This window comes from Dipodomys ordii, unplaced genomic scaffold (genome assembly GCF_000151885.1).
Source record: "Dipodomys ordii isolate 6190 unplaced genomic scaffold, Dord_2.0 Scaffold8, whole genome shotgun sequence".
NCBI lineage: Eukaryota > Metazoa > Chordata > Mammalia > Rodentia > Heteromyidae > Dipodomys > Dipodomys ordii.
This window is the reverse complement of record NW_012267224.1, coordinates 23875647-23899223: the sequence shown is the minus strand read 5'-3', so window position 1 is coordinate 23899223 and position 23577 is coordinate 23875647. Positions and strand designations below refer to the sequence as shown.

The following is a 23577-nucleotide window of genomic DNA, read 5'->3' as shown; positions in this document are numbered from 1 at the left end:
AAAGACCACTAGACTCTTATTGCCAATAAACCACCAGAAAACAGGAAGTGGCTCTGTGGCTCAAGTGGTAGAGCACTAGTCTTGAACTGAAGAGCTGAGGGACAGCGCCCAGACCCAGAGTTCAAGCCCCATGACCACCACCACCAACAACAAAATAAATAAAATAAATAAATGATTGACTGTAAGAAAAGAGTTGCAATGAAAGGAACGCCGATAAATCAATAAGGAAAAGTAAGATATGTGTCAAAAGTCTTCAGTGATGCTAAGGAGGATTATGGTCTCAGACTTACTCACAGACACAAGCCAAACACATGTGTTATCCTACTGGGCTTCACTGTAATTCTCCAGAATCTCTCTCATGGTGAGAGTCTCAGGCTGAAGTCTTCCTGTACCTCTGGGTACATCTTGTGATATTGCTTGGAAACCACCTTTGTCTAACCTTTTGGCAAATGGGTATAATGGTCCTTTTCCAAACAATAGAACAACCATTATTGGTCTCATTCCCCCAGTCCTTGCTCCACTTGCTGACTCTCCTAGGATAATCTTGTAAGTAGATCAGAGGAATACTTTCCGGGGAGTACTTACAAAATTGTACCAGCAGGAGTTCATAGGGATAGTAGCAAAGATTTTGACTTTCTATTGTCTGCTCAATGTCTTTCCTTCTTTCAGGGACAAAGTAAACCATTCTCCACTTAAGTAAACCACTGTCAATGGCAGTTGACTTACCATGCATTTTGAGTCTCAAATAACTTTTCCTGAAGCTTCTCTCTCTTAACCTCTCACCTCTTGTTGCCTTGGCTCATTTTGTTTCTCTGATTAGATTGCTCTCTAATGTTTATAAGGACTGGACATCATTCCTGTTTACCAGTGCAACAGAATATGTGAATCTTGTGAAGATTTGGAGGAAAAAATCATAACTCCCCCTCCTTCCCCTGACTCCTTAGGTGCTGAATATACAATCTTCTAGACTCTGCAAATTGGCAGCTATGACTCTGGAATGCAAGTTAATTAAATTGTGATTGTATTTCCTTTTAGGGAAGATGGATTTCCCCCGCTTTGTTGGGCTTAGTCTATGTGGCTTTGTTATATACAATTCTGGTAACTAGGGTTACCAGGACAGATTTTATGTAGCTGTGAAGGGCAAGCCATTGTGGAACAGTAGCGGAAGCATGGGAGAAAGAATCCAGGGACTTCTGTGTTCTACCAATGTGTAAATCATTTAATAGGACACAAATGATTTAACAGCAAAAGTCAGATTTCCTGGAGTAATTGACTTCCTTTGCTATGAGCCAAAAAACAAAAAAAAGTTAAGAAACCTATTCATAGATGTTGTTTTATTGGTCCCTGTGTGTGAGGACCTTTTCGGAATGATCATTTTTCCAGTTACTCTACCTTGGCTGTTTCAAACAACCTAGAAGTTTCCACTTTCCCCATCTAGGCAGCGATTCAGCTATAGGTTAGAAGCTGGGCCTTCTCCTTGTCTGTCTGTTACCCATTAAGCATGTTTCTGACACTCTGAGATGATAATCTTTGAGAAGTGAATCCTATATCAGGTGCTTTTTTATAACTACTAATTATAAACTGCTCAAAAGTAATAAAAAATCATCTCAAAGTAGGTGGGATTCAGATAAGAAAATGGAAGTCCAGAATGGTCAAATAATTTTCCCAATGAAAGACAGAGAGTTTAAGTTTAAATCCAAGTCTGTACTTTTTCTACAAGATAATTTTTATTGTAATACTTTAGGTTCATTATTGTGAATGGTTTCTGATCTGTAGATACAGTGAAGTCAGAATGGATATTAGGGTCAGTATTTATGAATAATTTGATCCTATTATCTTTGTGTGTGTGTGTAACCACTCAGGATCTAGGTGTTGTCCCTGAGTGTTTTTGCTCAAGGCTAATGCTCTATCTCTTGAGCCACAGCTCCAGCCTTTTGCTGGTTAATTGAAGATAAGAGTCTCCTGGATTTTCCTGCTGGGTCTGGTTTTGAACCTCCAATCCTCAGACCTCCGCCATCCGAGCAGCTAGGATTATAGGCATGAACCACCCCATTAACTTTTCCCTTGTAATCATAAGAGTATTTTAGAATTGAAGTTACCTGATTATTGGGGGCAGTTAAACAGGGAAGGTGTGATTTCCAGAATTCCAAGGTTTGGGGCTGCATCTATGAGCTGCTGCAGGAGAGCAAGTCAGTAGGCCATGTGGCCAGTGAAGAGGGTAATAGCCCAGAAGAGCTTGGGCCGAACCTTGACCTAGGATTTCAGAATCATAGCCTCCAACCACTGTCCCACCTGAAAGATACGTGAGATCTGACAATACCAGCGCCATGATGGTCATTTTTCAAGAATCATGGTACTCTGAAAAGGTCTAAGAATATCAATAATAGAATAGATCAAAGGTGATATAATATGGTCTTCATGGATTGGAAGTGAATTTTTAGATACTGGGATAAAAAAATGTAATGCATTTTGGAAACTGTTTTTCCAAGTTCTTTTCAAAAGAGAGTAATATGTTTATTGTACCTCTCGTTTTTTTTTGAAGTATATAATATTGTAATGCCATAGGCAGTTTATTTTATTTTATCTTATTGGTGATCAATACATAAATGGTTACAATGAAAGAAATTTGGATAAAAATAAAGCTAAAGTAGAAAATAAAATCCACAAACTATTTATACAATGAAGTCAATCTGATTTCTGTAATATAAGAATAATAATATCATGTAATAGCTCTTCATTCTTAGTCTACGTTCTGTTACTGTAGCAAAATGCCCAAGATATATAAAGAAAGAAGTTTGTATGGGCTTACAATTCTGAAGCATTGGTAATGGCGTCATGCTATTTCAACTCATGGCAGAAAGCAGGAGGGCAAGGAGGAGTGTGTAGAAGAAGGAGGGAAAAAATAGCCTTGCTTTAGAAAAATGGGACCCCTGCATGACTCCAGTCCTACAACATCTGTTCCTAATGACCTAATCACCTCTTAAAGGCTCCTCCTCAAAACCCTGCTACAATGGCAATCCCATTTCAACATTATTTCAGAGGGCATAAACCATAACATTGTCTATTTTTCTTTACATTTCTCCCAAGTCTTTCAAGAGATGTAATGACCATAAAGGTCTAAAAAGTAGTTATAACTTTTTAAGATATTCCAATATACATGCAAGAGTCTGTTATTTACTAAATCTCCTATATAGGATATATACATATGCATGTGTGAATATCTATCTGTGTGCATTCCTTATTCCCTCAAATTTATATTCAAATATGTATTCAAATTTAAATTATGTTTTCTAAAACTACCCCATATTTGTTTGAAATGTCAAAAGTCATTTATATATTGTTCCATTATTATTTTATGATCATAGTGAACAATTTTAAAATGTCACCTGGAGGCTGGCTTTATGTTTGAAGAAAAATCTCAAACAGATGTTAAAGTACAGAAAAATGTTAATTACATTTTTAGAAATTGTTTATTTTCTACATCAAATTCAGAAAGTAGCACACTCTCTCCCTCAAAAAAAAACCCCTCAAAGCCTAAATGAATAGTTATCTTCCAGTTTAGAAATTCCTGCTTGCCTTTTAAAAGAATAGACTACAATTTCACAATTTTTGAATTGTCTGTATTCTTTAAAACTTTTAAGATATTGTACTTCTTTGCAGAAGTAATAGTGGATACACCTTATTTCCAATAATTTTTGGAAAAATGCTTTCTTTAGAATACTAAATAAAGAAATTTTTTCAAGGAATATACTATAGTATATTCTATCTCATTTCAAAAAGATAATCTCTCCTCTTTTTCTCTTCTTTCTCCCCTTTGCTCTTCTTTCTCTTCTTCCTCTTCCTCCTCCAAATTCTCCTCCTATTTATCTTCCTCCTCCTCTTTTTCTTCCTCCTCCTTTTCTCTCTCTCCTTCCCTCTGTTTCTTCCCTTCAAAGTTGACTTGACTAAAGACTTCTCTCTTTTTCTTGGCTTGGCTTTCAGCGTTTTACTCTACTTTTTCTTTACTTCCTACACTGTCTAATTAGATTTAAAAATCTATAAGATGAGGCTCTGTCTAATTCTATTTTATATTGTGATTTTACTCGAAATTTAGAACGGTGTTCTAAATCATCATTCCTATTACAATGCCACCAAATTTTGTTTTCTGATAATAATTTTTAGATAATTTTTCAGTAACTAATTTTTCTATAGAATGAGTGACCTTCTATCATGCTGTCAGACTGGCAATAAGTTAGAAATTGATGCTGAGGGCCAGATGGTAAAGTTTTCATGGCTTTATTTAAAAAAGAAAAATAACTAAGTCAAAGTCACTTGAGCATAAAAACATTTAACTTGGGGATTGTTTTAGACTTTTTTTTTGGACATCTGTTTGATAAGACTTTAGGCACTGAGGGATGTTAAGGTAGTGGTTGAACACTGTCATGAGAAATAAAGTTGATACCACAGTTCTAGAACCCACCAGCAACAGAGTTAAATCTGTGCCAACTAAATCTTCAAGCAAAGCCATTTTTAGCTTATCTGTGGTTTTAGGTTATTCCTTACTCTTCTAACATCTTGGGAGGAGGGAGTGAGGAAGGCTAAGAAAGAAGCTTCTACACTTTTCTAGTATATGTTCACTTCAGAAGTTACTCATCTTATGTCCCATTCTTTCAAGTCCAAGTACACTGAAAGCTAACTATAATAAAAGTTTGAAAGTTTATAATTAAATGTAGAACTCCAAGCATTACAGTGTAAGCTGTCTAAGACGTTGACTTAACTTTTACAATAGTAAAGGCGCAGGGTTCTTCAAATACGTTTTGGCAGCAAACGTCCTTCTCAAAGGAAGTTTGGCCTCGTGTATAAAACAGACTGCAAGCAGTAAGAACTTTCTGGCTACAATGGAGAAAGAAGGGGACTATGCAGACTCTTTATTCCCTGACATGGCCCCAAAGTGTCTCTTGTGAATATCCTAGAGCTTCTGAAGATCCTGCAGTGTCTGAGTCCTTTTGAAGTCTAACTTTCATACCTAAAGAATGGCTTTAGTGAAGGAACAGTGGACACGGGCTGTGGGAAGCTTGCTTGAGGGAGAAGGTCATTGTGTGTTCATTGTCCTTCTGGAGAAGCAAGGGCTACTCAGAAGCCAGACTTTGCAGCTTTGAGTCAGGGTCCAACTACCATGCAGGGGGATTTTTATATGGCAGTTAGTTTATTCCCCTAACAATGAGGAAGAAGAATATTGTAAGATATTAATTGTCTTCAAATATGGAAGGCCAAATTACAGAAACTAGCATTTCCTTCTGCACTTAAGGTTTCTCATGGTCTCCAACTTCACTTATTCTTAATTTGTTTTGGTAATTTATTCATGTTCTTCTAGACTCAGGACACAGCACTTAGAAAGAGTGACAAAGTGGCTTCCCTTAAGGAGGTTACATTCTAAAAGGGAAAGAGAGACAATGAGCAAACAAGTAAGTATCTTCTTCTAATATAAATTATGTGAGCTATAAGGAAGCAGCATTTTCTTTGCTTATTTTGGTGAGGTTTGGTTGTGAGCAGTCTAAGCGCCAAAGACTTTGAACATCAGCACACACGAAGCAATGGCTATTATACACAAAGTTTAGTAGATGTCCTATTGGGGCACAGTGTTCTACGCTTGTCATTTCAACATTTGTAAGGCTAAGGAATGAAGATTACAAGTTTAAGGCCAGTCTGGGCAACAGAATGAGACTTTGTCTCAGCAAAACAAAAGTCTGAGCATGAGAAGGATTTCCCAGCTTGGAAGCTAGCTATGTCTGGAGAAACCACATTTTAGCGATGGCATTGGGAGACAGACTGACTTCACTTCTGATTCTCACACAAAGGCATTCCAAATGTTTATTTTTTTAAAAAAAACTCCCACTTATACTCTTGTACTCTATGTGTTTTCTTCTGCAGGGAAGACTTTGCCCTTCCTTTCAAAGCTTTCCAAAATCTCTCTATAAAACCATACCCTGTGGAACCGTTCTGACCCCGTTCTCCACTGACCTCTGTGTTGCCAAATCTGGTTATCTTGTCTCAGTTCATCTCCCTTGACCTGTCATCAGCATTTGGCACGCTTGGTCATGCCTGCTTCTCCATACAATTCCCTCCCTTGGTTTCCACAATCCTGCACCCACATGCTGAGTTTCTCCCAGTTCTGGCCACGCTTCAGTCTCTGCTGGCTTTTCCTTCTCTATAGCTACTAAACATGGAACTCGTAGCCCTGCCCTGAAGTATCTTCTCCTCATTGTCTCACTAATTCTCACTCTATTCTGAAATTGTTTTATAATTATTAATGCATATTAATAACTGACATTTCCACACACATGCATATTGGGCTTTTATTATGTCCACCCTCCCAACTACCCTCTGTCTTATTCCTCTTTTACCCTCTTACCTTTCCTTAGTAGTTCTACTATGTTCAAGTTTTTTTTTTAATTTTGTATTCAAATACAAGAAAGACACCTGCAATACTTGAATATTTGTCTTTCTCTGGCTAATTCTGTTTAACATTATAACCTCTAGTTCTATCTATTTTCTTAAATGATATGCTTTTTGTTCTTCTATATGGATGATTAATAGTCTATTGTGTGTATGGATATATATTTATCCCCCACATCTATACCCATGGACATATACCCACACATATACCACATATAAAGACACACATTTATGTACTTATTTGTTTATTTATATTTTTTACTCTTTCATCTGCTGATGGGCATCTGGGCTGATTCCAGACCTTCACTATTGTGAATAACATGTCAATAAACACAGAAATGCAGATATATAGGAGATATCTGCATAGATAGGTAGATATCTCTTATATATGCTGACCTTTTCTCTTTCAGAAGATATATATCTAGATCACATACTAACTACTCCTTTTTAATCTCATCAGGTTCAAGGATTCACATGATCATGTTTGTGAATCTGTCCATTATCCTGGATCTTATACTCTATCCATTTGTCTACTCAAGATGAAATCTCACTTGTACTCCTCCTGTATAAACGCTGTCAAAATATAATGTCTGATTTCTTTCAAGTTGTGCTCATCTAATCTCCTTCTCTGTGTCAGAAGATAGCAATTCTATATTGAATTCTATTTGAAGTCCATATTGACTCTTGTCTCTTGTCTTTCACTCACAACTCTCACCTAATAGACCAGAAGACCCATTGGCTTTGCTGTCAGAACAAATTCATCTCAGAATCTCCACTGTGACTCTGACTTCTCCACCTCCTGTCATCCCTTCCCAATGACTTCACTAGCCTCTTAATGGGTCCCTGTTCTTTCCTTTGCCCCTCTGGTTGAATTCTAATACAATAGACAAAACTAAATTCATATCTTTCTACGTACTATTTACTCAGACTCTTTTTCCTTAAATTTACAAAGTCCTTCCCAAGGCCTACAACAGCCTGTGTGGTTGTACTCTCTCCTGCTTTCCCTCATGCCTTGCACCCTCCTTCCCTTTGTCCCTCTCTCCTCCTTCCTCCCCTCCCTACTTCATGTGGATCTACACATGGATATTCATGCTCAGACTCAGACTTTGTCCTTCCCTCTCTACAGTTGTTGATCGCTTTTTTTTTGTCGGTCGTGAACTCTAGGCCTGGGCACTGTCCCTCAACTCTTCAGCTCAAGGCGAGCGCTCTACCGCTTGAGCTACAGCGCCACTTCCGGTTTTCTGGTGGTTTATTGGAGATAGGAGTCTCACGGTCTCTCCTGCCCGGGCTGGCTTTGAACCGCGATCCTCAGATCTCAGCCTCCTGAGTAGCTAGGATTACAGGCGAGAGCCACCAGCGCCCGGCTCCAAGAAGAATTCTTGTATCAGTTCTTGAAAGACAAGTCATCTTACCTATCATCAGATAAGTAAGAGCAATAGTTCTTTATAACAACTTAATCTTAAATACTATGTAGAATGCATTGCAGACAGACTCTTTGAGGATTTGTTTTGGGGAGGGTTAATTTTTGAGCTCTAAGTATTTTTTAGATATGAGGTCCTTGTCTGGTGCATAGCTAGTAAAGATATCCCATTCTGTGGGCTATTTATCTTGCTAGCTATGTCCTTTGTCATGCAGAAACTCTTCAGTTTGGTATAATCCCATTTATCCAGTCTTTCTTTGATTTGTTGTGATTCTTGGATCTTTTTTTTTTTTGACACTACTAAAATTTATTTTTAAAATGATATAAGACCTACATGGCCCCTGTTATATGTTTTTAAATATGTTTCAATGCAGGATGAGACTTTATAATATGCTGCTAAAACTATATAAAATACATGTTAGTATTTTAAAATGAAGATTGCAAGTATAATAAATATTATATTTTTACAGGTTGCAAATTTCCTTTTCAGTTTACCAATTTAACAAAATTCTTAAGGGAAAGTTGAGCGTATGGTTTCTTTGTAATGTAGTTTCTTTTATTTTGAAGTTTCTAATTGGGATTAAGAGTAAAAGCAACCCAGGTATCTAACTCCAATGAACTTTTCTTGTCAATTAAAGGAACCCCTTTGTAAGCTTTAAGAGGCCCTTATATTAGGTTAGAGACTGTGAATCTCACTGCCTGGAGGGGATTACATTAGATTTGGGTACAATGCAATGTCCTGGGGCTAACTGCTTCCCATTGAAAAGTGATTCTGGATCTTTACTTCAGAAGTTTCAGCCCATACCAAGCAGCCCAACTGTTTCCACTGTCCCTTCCTGTAATATTTTCAGGGTATCTGGTCTTAAGCTCAGGTCTTTGATCCAGTTGGGGTTGATTCTTTTGCAGGGTTATAAATAAGTATCTAGCTTCAGTTTTCTGCACACGGATAGCCAGTTCTGCCAGTGCCAGCCAGTTGAAGTGGCTGTCTTTCTTCCATCCTGTGATTTTGGGAAAGCAACTCCATTTGTAATAGCCTAAAAAATATACCTGGGAATTTGCTTAGCCAAAGATGTGAAGGGCCTCTATGATGAAAACTTTAAAAACCTGAAAAAGGGGATTAAAGCAGATTTAAGAAAATGGTAAAGCCTTCCATACTCCTCCATTGGGAGCATTAACATCGCGAAAATGGTAATACTGCCCAAAGCTATGAACAAATTCGGTACAATACCCATGAAAATCCCAGCAACATTATTCAATGATATAGAGGAAGAAATCCAAAACGTCATATGAAATAGTGGAGGACCCCAAATAACAGAAACAATGCTTGGCAGGAAGAACAGCGCTGAAGGAATATCAACACCAAACTTCAAACTCTATGACAAGGCTGTAGTAATAAAAAAAAAAAAAAAAACAGCTTGGTATTGGCACAAGAATAGGCCTAAGGACCAATGGATAGATGACCCAGAAATGAACTCACAGACCTATATCCACAAACACTAACAAGCTCTTTCTTAGTATAGGCCCAAGTGAAGGTGTACTTTGCCAAGTCAACTTGTTCTTCAGAATGGAGGTGATGCTTAGCTTCTGGCTCTAAACAAGGCTCAAAGAAAGACAGGGCAAATGAGAATACCATACCGTCAATGGCTGGTTGGAGTCTGAGAAATGACTCCATATGTTAATATCCAGGGTGATGAGTATAAATGCCTCCATACACACAGGGAGAACCAAGGGTCACCGTGGAAGCAAATGCAGTAAATCTCAAGGTAATGAATTGCAGGCTATGCATTGCTATTGGAGACAAAGATACTGAAAAGTGCTGGTAACCCACCTGGGTGTGTGTGCTCATAGGACTCCATGACAGTCTGAAGGCCAGGTGATTTGTAATTGTCCTCCTCATCTGGTCACATCACCTGGTGCCATAGAAAATCTGAGTACAACCATTCTTGTAATATTAATTAGTTGTCCTATGAGTAAGTGGAAGTCAGGTTTGGCCATGAAGCATCTTTATTTGGTAAAGAATTCTTCAGCAGATGACTATGTTTAAGGTAGGGAATTTTCCTTCTGTTTCCTGCACTCTCTGTATCCAGGGATAGGATAGTACCTATTACATAGTAGACAGTATTTTTCAGTTAAGGGATGATGCTTCCAGTGATCACTCTGTAAAATTCAACAGATTCTTCTTAGAATTACAGAGGACTGGGAAATGATGTTGGTATTGTGAAACACAACTTCTTCCCAGAGGACTTCCTCACCCCTTAGTTAGTATCTAAGGACTCATTTACTGTGTCCGAAGACAATGAAACCTGTGCTTAAAACAAACAAACAAAAATTCTGAAGCAATCTGTCAAGCCCTCTCTTAAGATGTGTTTCCCCTGGACCTAAACTGACCAAGAATGTCATCTCATCTGGATCCAATTCACCTGCAGGACAACCATAGGCCTTTTGTGTAGAGAGAAATGAAGGCAAACCTGGTGTCCTTGAGCTGGATTCAAGGTGGGCTGTGAAGGGTAAGGCTGGAGCTCAGCTATGTGGCTTCTGGCCATCCCTGCAGCTCTTGGTTAATTGAAACATTTTATGCAACTAAATGGGAAATTCTGGATAGAGGGTCATAGTAAGGGAACAGAGTATGTATAACGATTCTATTTACAAAAGTAATGTCAGTTAATAAAACCACAAAGTTTCAAAGACAGAATAGGAATTTTTTAAAAGCAATTTTTGTTTCATAAAACCAAGGACAGCCCTACCACCAAATATAGAACCTCACAAAAGACACTTTCTGCTAAATCAAACAAGACAGGAAGTGTCAATAGCCATGACATAGCAAGGAATGCGTTTTAAATTTGATGAAGATTTACAAAGGCCATATACAAAAAATTCTTACTCAAGTTACATATGGTATACATGTGTATCTATACATATATGATATACTATACATGCATATGTATACCTATACATATATGCTCTTAAAGATGCATCTAGATGTTAGGAACTATCTAGTGTTGAACTTTTAGCTCTACTTCATGAGGACACTTCAGAGCCCCAGGTAGGGAATGCAATCATTCTTGAACCACAGTAGCTGTTGAAATAGAGATATAGAATTTTGCATTCTCCCGTATGATATAGAAACAATACAACCATAGGATAAATATTCCCTGAAAATTTTCTCTTGATAGTAAGTAGAGAAATAGTGTATGGACTGTCTGGAAAAATCTTAGTGATTTGGCTTTTTATTTACATTTGTTTTCCTTACAGCTTTAAAGACTCTATATTTGTATCTATAGGAATATAATCTTGTGCGGAATTCTCCAACACAGCACACATTACATATGTTGAATATTTTGGTAGTTGAAAGCTATTGGTCTAACATATTGATTCTGAAGTCATGAGATATAATGAAAATAAATGTTTATGGTGATACTGTCAAGTTACCAAATCAATCAGTCCCTAATATTCAGTAAGTAGTAACACTCATCTCCTTGATAACTTGTAAAATAATTCCTTAATTTTTCTTCTCTTCTCTTCCCTCCCCTCTTCCTTCTCTTCCCTTTCCCTCTCCCCTCCTCTCTTCTTTTTTGTTCCTTTCCCTTCTTTCTCCTCTCCCTCTATCTCACACATGCTTTGTGGAAATATTACTCTATTGGAGATTTAGGTGGATTTTCTTATCAAATATTAATTTATAATCTGAGTTCCAATAATTTTCAGCTAAGTCCTAGAAACTTGGGCCGAAATGAACAGCCTGGGGCCTCACCAACTACAGCTTTCAGTGTGTATTTTTCTGTATTTCTAATTCAGAGCTAAAATGTTTCATACTTCCCGGGTTCCTAATATTTAGTTCACAAGGTTCATCTGATCAAGGTCTACGCCATACAGGGAATGGTGGCCATGACCGGCCAGTGGACCCATGGCTGATGATGAAGGCGTAATTTTGTCAGAGGGAGGAAAGGAGGAAGGGAGGGAGGGAAAGACAGAAAGAGAGGGGGAGGGGTAAAGAGAGAGGTTTTTGGAGGTTCTATTTATCTATGGTTATTCTGAAACTAGAGCTCATGAAAAATGGTAGGGTTTTTCTTTTGACTAAAAATGTAATACATAATCATTAGAAGAACATTGTAGAATACAGAGTAAAATAAGGTCAAGAAAATAAACACTGCTTCTAATCTTATTACCAGGAATAATTACAGTAGGCTTTGGTATACTTCTTCCCATGACTAATTGTGCATTCTTTAGAACCATTTGGTGCTTTTCCACTTTAATAATCCTGAATATTGTCCCAGGACATTGAGTATTTTCTGCAATATACTTATTTAGTGACTATGACAATAGTCCTTATTATAGAGGTACTAAATTTATATAACCATTCTCAATAGTGATTCCAGTTTCCTTTTTATAAACAATCATGGTATGAATATCCTTGAGAATAAAACTTGCTTGTATTAATAAAGATTTCCTTTGTATGAAGTCTAAGAAGTAAGACTACTGAGTTAAACACTGCACATTTCAAAAGCATTTGCCAGGAGGCTGAGATAGTAGGGCCATAAGTTTTAGGACAGCCTAAGGCACACAAACATAAAAATGTTAAAGAATCACTTTTGATACATCTGATCAAATATATGTCTAATTTCATACCTGCTTTGTTGAACTAATTTATTAGCGGTCTTGCTTAAAAATGTTTCTAACTTTTTATCCTAAATTTATCACTTACTGTAATTTGAAAGCAATTCAATACACCTTGAGCAATGGGGAGAAGCATTAAAAAAAAAATCAGACCACCAAAAGACTAAAAGTAAGAAATATCACCAAAATGTAACTTTCTGTGTGTCTGTGAATGTGTGTGTGAGAGAGAGAGACAGAGACAGAGAAGAGAGACAGAGAAGGAAAATATTATTAGCTAACATCATTTTGCATTCCTTATGCCCAAACAGATTCTGACATTTTAACTGGCATTTTCTTTTATTAAGGGAAATAAGTTTATTTCAAATACAGGCCGTGCGGTCTCTCTGGTTTTGTTCTAACACATGCAAATTGACTCACTTCATTTTTGCTGTAACTTTCTCCACCACATAAAGTAATATTTGAGGAGAAGTTTTTCTTAATGTTTATTTATTCAATTTATAGTCACTTTTAGGCTTAGTCAATTAACCATTTTAACACGATTTTCAATTGGTAAAAAAAACTAAGCCCATTGGTTATATTTCCCCCACCGCCCCCCATAGATTATGCAATTGTGAGCTGAATATCTCTGCCTTGTTGCGTAAGCTGGCTGTGCAATTTCCTTCTACCTTTCTCAGGCAGCGCTTACTATGCTCAAGGAGTCCACAGATAGTGATCTCAAGCGCTAGAGAAAAAAATAGGAGCAATGAAATAGAAGAAAATGAGGGAGAATTCCTGTCAAGGGACAAGGGAAGGCTTCCCAGTGCTTTTTGTTGTTCTTTTCCCTTTTCTTCCTCTGTTCTAATTAAAAGGAAAGCCCATCCCTTGTTGTAACGCGTATCTTGACTTCCCTACTGTTTTTTTCTCTCTCCTCAGTGCTCTGCGGAGGGGGCGAGAGCTTCCTGTGCCCCAGTGGCGTCTGTGTCCCCAGAAAACTGCAATGCAATGGCTACAATGACTGTGACGACTGGAGCGATGAGGCTCAATGCAGTGCGTGGCTGTACAGCCGGGGTTTGGTCGGGGTGGACGGGGTTCCATGCGGGGTCTCAAACACTAACCCCTTCCCTTGTCAAATCCTGACAAAGACCCCACATCTGTGGCCCGCTCCTGAAGTTGTCCTACTAGAATGATCCAAGGCATTTATCTCCCTCCAGAGTCCCAAGAGTATCTTTGTGGACCTTTCAAAAAGTACAATTTTCAGACTGGTGCTGGTGGCTTATGCCTGTAATCCCAGCCCCTCAGGAGGCTGAGATCTGAGGATCACGGTTCCAAGCCAGCCTGGTCAGGAAAGTCCTTGAGAATCTTTTTTTTTTTTAATTTTATTTTATTTGTGAACATGCTGTACAGAGGAGTTACAATTGCATGGGCAGGATAATGCGTACATTTCTTACCAAGCATTGAAGCCTCCTCCTTTGTTTACCCTTCACATCCCTTCCCAGCCTCCCCCCTCCCCCCAATCCCAATCCTTCTCCTTCCCCCCCTTTCCCTTTCCCCCTCCCCCTCCCCCCCCCCAACGACGTTGTAAAGCTCGTTTTGGACATGACATTCTCATTGTTGCAACAGGTCCACCTGTATCCTTAAACAACTGGTTTTTCCCCATCTCCTCCACAAGTTATACTGACATCAAATATAGTGAAAGCAGGGTTTGTACTGTGGGGGAGGGACATACAAAGCAACAAAGATATAATCTTACAAATGCATTAGAAACACATGCATGAAAGACAAAAACATTAAAATACACATCTAACGGTTCATTTTCCTGGCATCACATTATCTGACCTTTTCCGCTTGACTCATACATATACTAGGTCCTTGAGAATCTTATCTCGAATGAACCACCAAAAGGCCAGACATGGAGCTGTGGTTCGAGTGGTAAAGTGCTAGCCTTGAGCAAAAGAAGCTCAGGGACTGTACCCAAGTCCTGAGTTCAAACCCCAGGAAAGGCACACATACATTAAAAAGTACAGTTTTATTATAAGGAGCTCAATAGCTAGGTACAGACTGGAACAGATCAGGGAGTGAAGCATTTTTGCACAAAATCTTCTAAACTTGGGCGTAGGCTTTTGGCTTATTTTGTTTGAGTGAAAAATTTTGTTTTTGTTTTTAAAACTTGATGAGGATAATGGCCAGTATTTTTTTTTCTACAAGGATATTTTCATAGGAAAAATTTTCACACTAATGATGCTTACCATTCATGACACAGCAGATTTGAAGCTTCTGGTTTGCTTATGCTTTCTCTAAAGGGCCAATGTCAATGAGTCTAATTATTTTAAAGATGCTGTTTGGTAGAGTAATCCTTTCCATCCTCACTTGACTTCATTCATTTGTCATTTTGCCTAAATTTGCCAGGGGTTTGTCCAAGATAGATTCAGATTTCCAGTTGTTTTTTGCTAATGTACCACAGAAGGGAAAAACTGGCCTTGAGAACTATATTTTGATACAGTTCATGCAATCATGAACTAAATGCAATTATTTTTCTAATTGGTTTTGGATAGGCACACAGCTGGCCATAGTTATTAGAAGAAGAGTTATATTTTACTCCACACAGAATCACCTCCTTTGAGAAAGTCCTCTGGTCTGTTTGCCAGGTGACCAGCTCTTTTTCCATGCAAAGGGCTCATTTGTCAGAACTTTGGACACACACTACATTGCAGTCATCTTTCAGGTTAATATTTCTCAAAGTGAAATCCTACAGTATCCAAGTTCTTGAAAAAATGCATGAAGAAAAGATCTGAGAAATGCTGTCAGTTGTACTTCTTAGTGAGTTTACAGGCCATGCCCATATCTTGCAATTACAAAAGAAAAAAGAATAGACAAGCGAGACACTGGTGGCTCATGCCTATAATCCTAGCAACTCAGGAGACTGAGATCTGAGGATTGCTGTTCAACACCAGCCAGGGCAGGAAAGGCCATGAGCCTCTTGTTTCCAATTAACTACCAAAAAATTGGAGGTGGAGCTGTGGTTCAAAGTGGTAGAGCGCAAGCCTTGAGCAAAAGAGCTTAGAAACAGCACCCAGCCCTAAGTTCAAGCCCCATGTCCAACCAAAAAAAGACATTAGTTGTACCCAACTTTGCTAGGTCCTCAATTTGTGTGTGTGTGTGTGTGTGTGTGTGTGTGTGTGTGTGAGAGAGAGAGAGAGAGAGAGAGAGGGAGAGCGGGAGAGCTATCACTTCTATTTGGTATAGGACCTAGCATCCTGTGGTTATTTTGGTATTCCACACACATTTTAGAAAATGTTTCTGGTAAGACACCCCCACACTCAATATCTCTCTTATTAACATTGGGGAATATTACTTTAAACTTTGCAGAAAATACCGTGTAAACCAACCCCAGTAGGGAATTCTGAACGGTTCAATTGAATTATATTAAATTTATGAGAATATAGTAGAATTTCTTATGTATCTCCCACTGTGGCTCCTGCTGGAGAATTATTTAAATTCTGCCAGTCTCCCCCCTCCCCCCTCTTCCCCCTTCCCCCGCAGTGGGTCAACACTGCTTTCATCATTCTAGTTTGTTCTCTGGGTTTCTGAGCATTGGACTTTGAACATAGTAAGTGCTTTTTGCAACATTTGTTGAAATCAAATTTGAAGTAGTCAAATTTTCCTAGACACCAAATGAAGAAGACATTGTCATTCTGGAAGGTTCTTAGCAGTGTCTGAGTGGCTGGAAAAAAAAAACATGTCAGAGAAGAGGGAGGTGAGCTTTTCTTGGGACCAAATCTCAAGACTGATCTGGGTTGGCCCATTAAGAAATAACAACCCTTTAGAAACCATCTTGATGGAAAATCTCGGTTGGTAGAACAGAAGAGGCTTGAGATCCATAATGACACCTGCTTCTGCGTTGGAGTCATCCATGTGGGTGACATTTCAGTGTGTTTGTGGATGGTCCCACATTCTTGTCACCTCCACCTGCTGAGAAGGACTAGGGTGTGTGAAATAGGGTTTGCATACAAAGCACATAAACACAGTCCCTCCCCACCCTCCCCCCTCCATTCTTGGGGGGTGACAGGTAAAGGAAGTTTTGCTGAACATTCTTAGTGAAGAGCAAAAGAAAATACCCAGTTCCTCCCTAAAATTCTGGCAGGAAGACAGGAGGAAGATTGCTAGAGGAGAAGGAGATTGTTCATCCATGAAATGAAATGTACAGAAGGCCTCTAGCTATAAAACATTGGTCAATTTAGTAGCTTGTGTCGTTTATTGAATTAATGTCTTAGTCATGTGCAGAGGAAGGAAGGGAGGGAAGAGATTTGTTATTTATGATTGACCTCATCAACTATGCTAGAAGCAGTCCCCTCTCTCGTCTGAGTTCATGGTCAGCACAGGAGGAATGATCATCTACCTTCCCCTTTGGGTGCAGATGCAGAGCTAGAGTTTAGGCAGACAAAGAAGGTTGCTCCCGATTCAAAGTACTAAATTTGAACCCAGTCTTGAATGCAATGCTGCTTTCTCTCGGTTGTGCTGCCTTTGACATGTCCTTGTCCTTGGAGAATGGTTATGTTCTCTCCATCCATATGCAGGAAAACGTTGGACTCTTCTGAATTCTCAACTCTGTCGTGGGAGGTAATTGACTCTACTTGTGTTTGTATCGGTGACTATTTGCTGACTTTCTTAAATAACTGTGTCTTCTTCTGTATCAGTCTCCTCTGAAGTTGTTTATTGAGTGAAACAACTCCAAAAACTGGAGGCAATGTTAATGGTAAAGTAGATATAGTCTTATTTTTTTGTTGGTCATGGGGCTTGAACTCTGGGCCTGAGCACTGTCCATCAGCTCTTCAGCTCAAGGCAAGCTCTCTACCACTTGAGCCACAGCACCACTTCCAGTTTTCTAATGGTTTATTGGAGATAAGAGTTTCACGGACTTTCCTGCCTGGGCTGGCTTTGAACCATGATCCTCAGATCTCAGTCTCTTGAGTAGCTAGAATAACAAGCATGAGCCACCAGTGCCCAGCTAGACATAATCTTTTAAAAGTTAGGAATTTAATTTGACAATTCCTAGCAATGCATTTTGAGGTGGGCTTTCTCTAGCAGGGAGACCATTACATTGAGGGATACTTTGCATGCATGGATTCTGACTCAGTTGTTCTGGAGGTGGCCTGGGTGGTGGCAGATGTATCCAGATCTTTCCAACAGGCAGCCCCATTCTGAAGCACTGGACTAGAAGGTATCTGGTGTCACATCTGTTGCTGACGTGCTGTAATGGTGATTCTAGAACCACCTCTGTGAACAGTGTCTGGTATATAGTAGGTGCCTAACAAATAAATGCATTTTTAAAAGAATCCTCAAGGAAAATGGTTTCCATAGGAAACATCTTATGTTACATGAATCCACCACAAAATACTTTTGGAACTCATGTGCTTTGAATTTTGGGTAAAATTGGTGGACTTGTTTTTGAGGATGGCAGTTACCTGATTATAGTAAGTGCCCCACCCTATGGCAGCTAATACCCTATGTTCTTGAGTCCAGCTGTCTACACTGCTGTCTCTGAGAACCTGGGCAAGATAATCATTGTGTGCTTCAATTTTTTTCAGTAGCAAAAAATGAAGGAAATTTTGTCTGTAGAGCTGAATCATTGGATACAAAGCACTCACCGCTAGGTCTGGCATAGAATAACAGTCAAAGAGCAGAAGGTTGTACTTGTTATTATTACTGCTGTTGTGTTATGCTCTCTGCCACCGCCATTGTGTTAGTTTTTCATCATTGAGGAACCTCTCTGAAAGAAATACTTTAGAAGGAGGAAAGATCTGTTTTGGTTTATTCTCAGAGGTAACAGTGAGTGGTCAGCTGGCTTTGGGGGGTCTTTGGGGGGGACAAGTATCACAATAGTGCTTAGGGGAGTTCTTGTCTCATGACAGCCAGGAAGGAGAGAAAGACAGAGACAGCTGCAGAGAGAGACAGACAGAGAGACAGAGACACAGGGAGAGACAGAGACACAGAGAGATGGAGACAGAGATAGAGACAGAAACACACAGGAGAAGGAAGAGGATGAGTAAAAAGAAGAAGGAGAAGGAGAAGAGAGAGAAGAGGAGAGGAGAGGAGAGGTCCTGGAACAAGGTATTTCCCCCAAGAATATGCCAGAGACTTACTTCCTCCAATTAGACCCCATCTCTCAAAGTTTCCATCATTTTCCCATAATGGCATCAAATTAGAAACCAATCCATAAGTCAATCCATAAATCATGTCAGAGTTGTCAAGATCCAATGACTTTTCCCAATGACTAGATTCACCAAGTAGTGTCCAAGATTTTTTTTTAAAACATTAGCCTTCACTGGGCACACTCTATATCCACACATAATATCCATGCAGAACCTGTCATTATAGGGGTTACCATATGACTCCTGGAAATCATGGACAGGTGATAAAAGTCAAGTGTTACAGGGTAGGAAAGACAGAAACACTAAGATATACACAACAGTTTTTAAAGCTGCAGCACATGAAGTTATTCTAAAAGAAGGCAACCTGAGCAGCAACTATTTGGAACGATATTTCCAAGTTTTCAGTCACCAAAAAGGACTATATTCACCGTAACTTCTTTCTAAGATGAACAAAAGGAATGGCCAGAAAGCCAAACAAGCGAATTGTTTGATGCAAATAAAGATAGGACAGCACCAAATCCTCTCATCAGAGAAATAAGTAGGATCACCAGAACTGGCTATGTGGAGAAGATGATGGAAAAGATGGAATTAAAAGCAGCCCTTGCTTTCACGTGACATCAGGTGACTAGAACAGTGCTTTTAAATCCTCTAGGGTACATTTTGCAATTCATGGAAAAAATGTGGATGCTACACTAAAGAGAGAAGATGCTATAGATGTCCAGTAGGTAGGACCCCAGGATGCTGTTCAGCCATCCCCATCCAATAAAGAATTATTCCACCCATCTTCTCAATAATATGGTAGTTGAGAGATTCTTCTCCAGTGTTAGAGCCAATTGCAGAAAGAACCAGGGGATCAGGAAACCTGGCCTTTCGTGACAGCTTTGCTGCTAGACAATGATGGGAAAATCTTTTAGCCTCTCTGGTAATTGTCCGGTGAGAGGGTTAGATGAGATCAGCTTTGGTCCCACGCATGACATTCTATGGAAGAAAGTTGAGCTGCCATTCTTACCTCTTGAGTTAAAGCAGCCTATGTTTGTGTATGGACTCATAGAGACTGAGAAAATTGAATGAAGTCCTTGATATAAAGGAGCTTTTTGTGTCTTAGATTTCAGCTTTAATTAAAGGTTAATTTTGAAGGGCAAAAGTTAATAGTCTTGTCTATGAGATGCCAAACTGAAATAAATATTACCTTGGAAGAACTTCAGAAGAAATGATTCTTATTAAGCTTTCCTTAAGAAAAAAAAAAAAGGACCATAGGTAGAAAAAACATCTGTCTTAGGTCATGAAAAGTTATGCTTGTATTGAGCAAGAAAATCGCAGCAGGCTCCTTTTCAAAATTCTGATTTGTTGGCTCCAAATTGTGTTGACCACATCTCTTTTTTAGTTCAAATAAACATCCGTTCCAATAAAAAGAAGCAGTGTGATCTTTGCTATTTGCCATGTATTTCTGGTTGTGCAGTAATGTTGGTTAGAGTGTTGAGCATTTACTATTTATACCGACTTTAGGGAAGTAAAAAGTTGTTGGCCAAAAACAGCTAATGTTATAACGAACTTATGAAAGTGTCTTCTAACCAAGGAAGTTCTAACAGTCGAAAATTAAATCTACACCTGTTTGAACAGTAAGAACTTTTGAAAAATGTGAAGTCACCTGAATCTAATAAATGATGGTATTCATCTTAAAATATCTCCAATGAGGTGTTCTAATATGAATTACCACAGTCCACAATGGGCCTCACAGAAGACTCAGAAAGTTTTGGAAAATTTTGGTGTATTCTCAGGTTAATCAGATTCTGAAAGGAATGTTTGATTCTTTAATAATCCCAAAGAAATAGGAAAAGAAAGGAAACTTCCCTGCTTAAAAAGAAATTAACTCATGATTCCAAACTTTACCCTTTCTCTATCTCCTTGGGAAAATGCATGTGCTTTTGCAAAATTGATAGTCAGAAAAGTCTTATTTCTCTGATTATAGTATCTTGATTCAAACTCCCATGGTGCAATTTAGGTGAAAACAAGACAACTTTTTTAAACTTCTTAAAAATGTTCAAGGAAATGTATATACCTCAATGTACATATTCTCTAAATCTGTCCAGTGGAAATGAAAAACAGTGTCTTAACCTTTCTGACTCCAGTGGTCGTACACACGTCTGTAGTGGGGTGCAGGGTGGGGAAAGGGCGCCCTCTGCTGATGAGAAGGAAATTAGTTCTTGATTTTCCTTCTGATAGCCATCCTCATAAACATTAATAAATAAAAGATTTTATCAAGTTCTCTATAAGTATGAACATATATGCATACATGTATGTGCTTATGTGTATACTTGACCTCTAAGGTACATCCTTTTCTAAAATGATGAGACTCTAAAAGTTGGAAAGATAATTCTTTTTAGAAGAATCCTTTTTGGAAATGGACACTTATGACCCAACTAACTAATCCCAATGGTTTTTAAAATTGAGCATATTTATAAAATACAGTGTGATAATTCACTGTATACATACAGTATACAATGATCAAGTCAGAGTAATTATTCCATTTCAAAAGCATTTCTTGGTGCTTGTAGTTTTCCAATTCTTCATCAAGCACATACAAGGTTGTTGTAAACTGTCATCACCTTACTGTCCTGCTCCATAGAGCTTAGAAGAGATTGGGAAATAGATGTGAAAGACTTGATAATGGCTGGTCATTCAGTTTGGGATGTTTGTGGTTGTAAGGTGCTCGCCTCCCTCATCTCCAGTTGTATGAGACACAGGACAATAAACAGTCAGCTAGATCTCAGAAGACTGCACTATTGTCAACTTCTGATACTCATCAGCCAAGGTAGCTGATCTTCAAAGGTGCCTGCATTTCTTATCTTGCTTAGTTCTTGCTATTCTGTCTTCTTTCAAGTTCACACATGCTAAACATTTCATTACACTACCACTGCACTGAAATTCTGCCCATCTACGTGGTCCTTCTCCAGCTTTACACAGTTATTTTGATACTTTATCTACTTTAAATACAGAAGAGATAATCATCACCGTAATGACTTTTTGAAAACAATTACAAAATTGCATAGAAGTCATCACAGTCCAGTGATAAAACATGTTCATCTCCTTCCAAACTTCCCTCCCACCCATTCTGTCAGCTGTGACTCTTAATCCATCTCGATTCCATTAGTACTCTTCTGTATTCTCTCTCTATAAATGTACTTTTTCTGAGAAGTTCATAAATGAACCATATAACATGCCATTTTTGCATGTGACAAAATGTGTATAAGGGAACATCTGTAGTCCTTCACTTTGTCTAATATTTTTTGAGGCTCAGTAATATCCTCATAAACATCAATAATTTATTTTTGTAATCTCTGGACAGTGTTCCATTGTATGTCTATATTACATTTGGCTTTCCATTCATCATTTCGTGGACATTTGGATTTTTTCCAGTTTTCGATGATTATGAGTAATGTTGCTATGAGCATTCATCTACAGATCTTTGTGTGGTTACATATTTAATTTCGTTTGAATGGGCTCTCAAGAACAGACTTCATGAGTTCATTTTACACCAGACTACGGCTGCCACCCCAAGAAGCCGTCAAGCTGTTTTCCACAGTGACGCCCTGGCGCTGTTTTCTGTTCCTATCAGCCATAAGTTAGAGTTTCAATTTCTCAAAGTCCTTGCTAGTGCTTGCTACCACCTTTTTTTGCCTTTTTGGTTACAGCCATTTACAGTATGTGTGATAGTGTTCTATAGTGGTTTAACTTTATCTTTTTTTTCTTTTTGGCCAGTCCTGGGGCTTGAACTCAGGGCCTGGGCACTGTCCCTGAGCTTCTTTTGCTCAAGGCTAGAGTACATAGGCTTTCTATCTGTTCTTTTGCCCACTAGTAATTGGGTTGTCATCTTATGAGTGTTACAGTTCTATATATACCCTTGACATATATTCTTCAATATATACCTTACAATTATCTTTGCTCTACATGGCTTGCCTTTTCATTTTCTTAATCATGCCTTTTGAATTGCTTACACTCCAGGAATCTAAGAATTCTTTGCCTACTCCAAAGTCACAAACACTTTTCCCTCTTTTCTTCTAGCAACTTTGTGATTTGCCCTCCTACATTTAACTTTCTGATCCATGTTGAGTTAATGTTTTAGCTTCATTTGAAGTGAATATCTGAATTCATTTTCTCATTTGCTATCAAATTGTGCCGACACCATAGGTTGATAAAAACATTCTTTTCTTAGTGAATTGCCTTAGAATCTCACATATATTTTATTATCCCAAACCCTACTTAGTGGCTGCTTTATCCCAATTTCATAAGTCAGCTTGAAATCTCGTAGAGTTGAAGCATCACATTAGAAGTCCCATAGTTAGCAGGTATCAGAACCAGGATAGGAGTTTGAGTCTATCCAAAGACAAGAAGACTTTATGTACTCATGAAAATACAAATACTGTTTCCACATATATACCTGATTTCAACATTAAATAAATTTCTCAGCATTATGTAGCATTTATTCTTGCCACCATAACCTTAGGCCAGTACTAGCTTATTTGAGTATTATTATATGGAATACTCAAGTATCTTAAGTAGTGAAAAAGGAGTGATAGCTTTATAATCCAGATGGCTTATTTCTCTATTAGCTTCATGCTTACTGTGACACCAACTTAAACTTACACCCAAAGAAAGCATGTTTAGGGAAGAATTACCTTCCATTAAAGTCACATGAACTTCACTAGGAGCTGTGGTGCACCGAGATTATCTCTTCCCATCTTTGACTATCCACAATTTTGAGACAACCCAAAGCAAAAGGCAAATAAAAAATTCCAGAAGTTCATTTCACTTAGTGCCATCTTATATGGTTATATGTACATAGCTATTGAGCTATTCTGCTCATCTGCTAAGATTATCCTAGATGTATACTAATTATTGCAAAAAAGGGAGACTATGGGACCTGTTTCTTTGGGTCTGGCTTACTCCAAGACATAGACTCAAGTGGTTTTTCTTTGTGGTTGT

The 23577-nt window shown here is 38.5% G+C and overlaps 1 protein-coding gene across 1 annotated transcript in view; it reads left to right on the top strand.

Moving 5' to 3' along the window:
• Corin (corin, serine peptidase) overlaps positions 1-23577 on the top strand; it is a 174774-nt gene that overhangs the window by 89941 nt on the left and 61256 nt on the right. The window contains exon 4 of the mRNA XM_013008979.1: positions 13379-13492. Coding sequence (XP_012864433.1) covers positions 13379-13492 — 114 coding nt within the window. The remainder of the gene's footprint in view (positions 1-13378; positions 13493-23577) is intronic.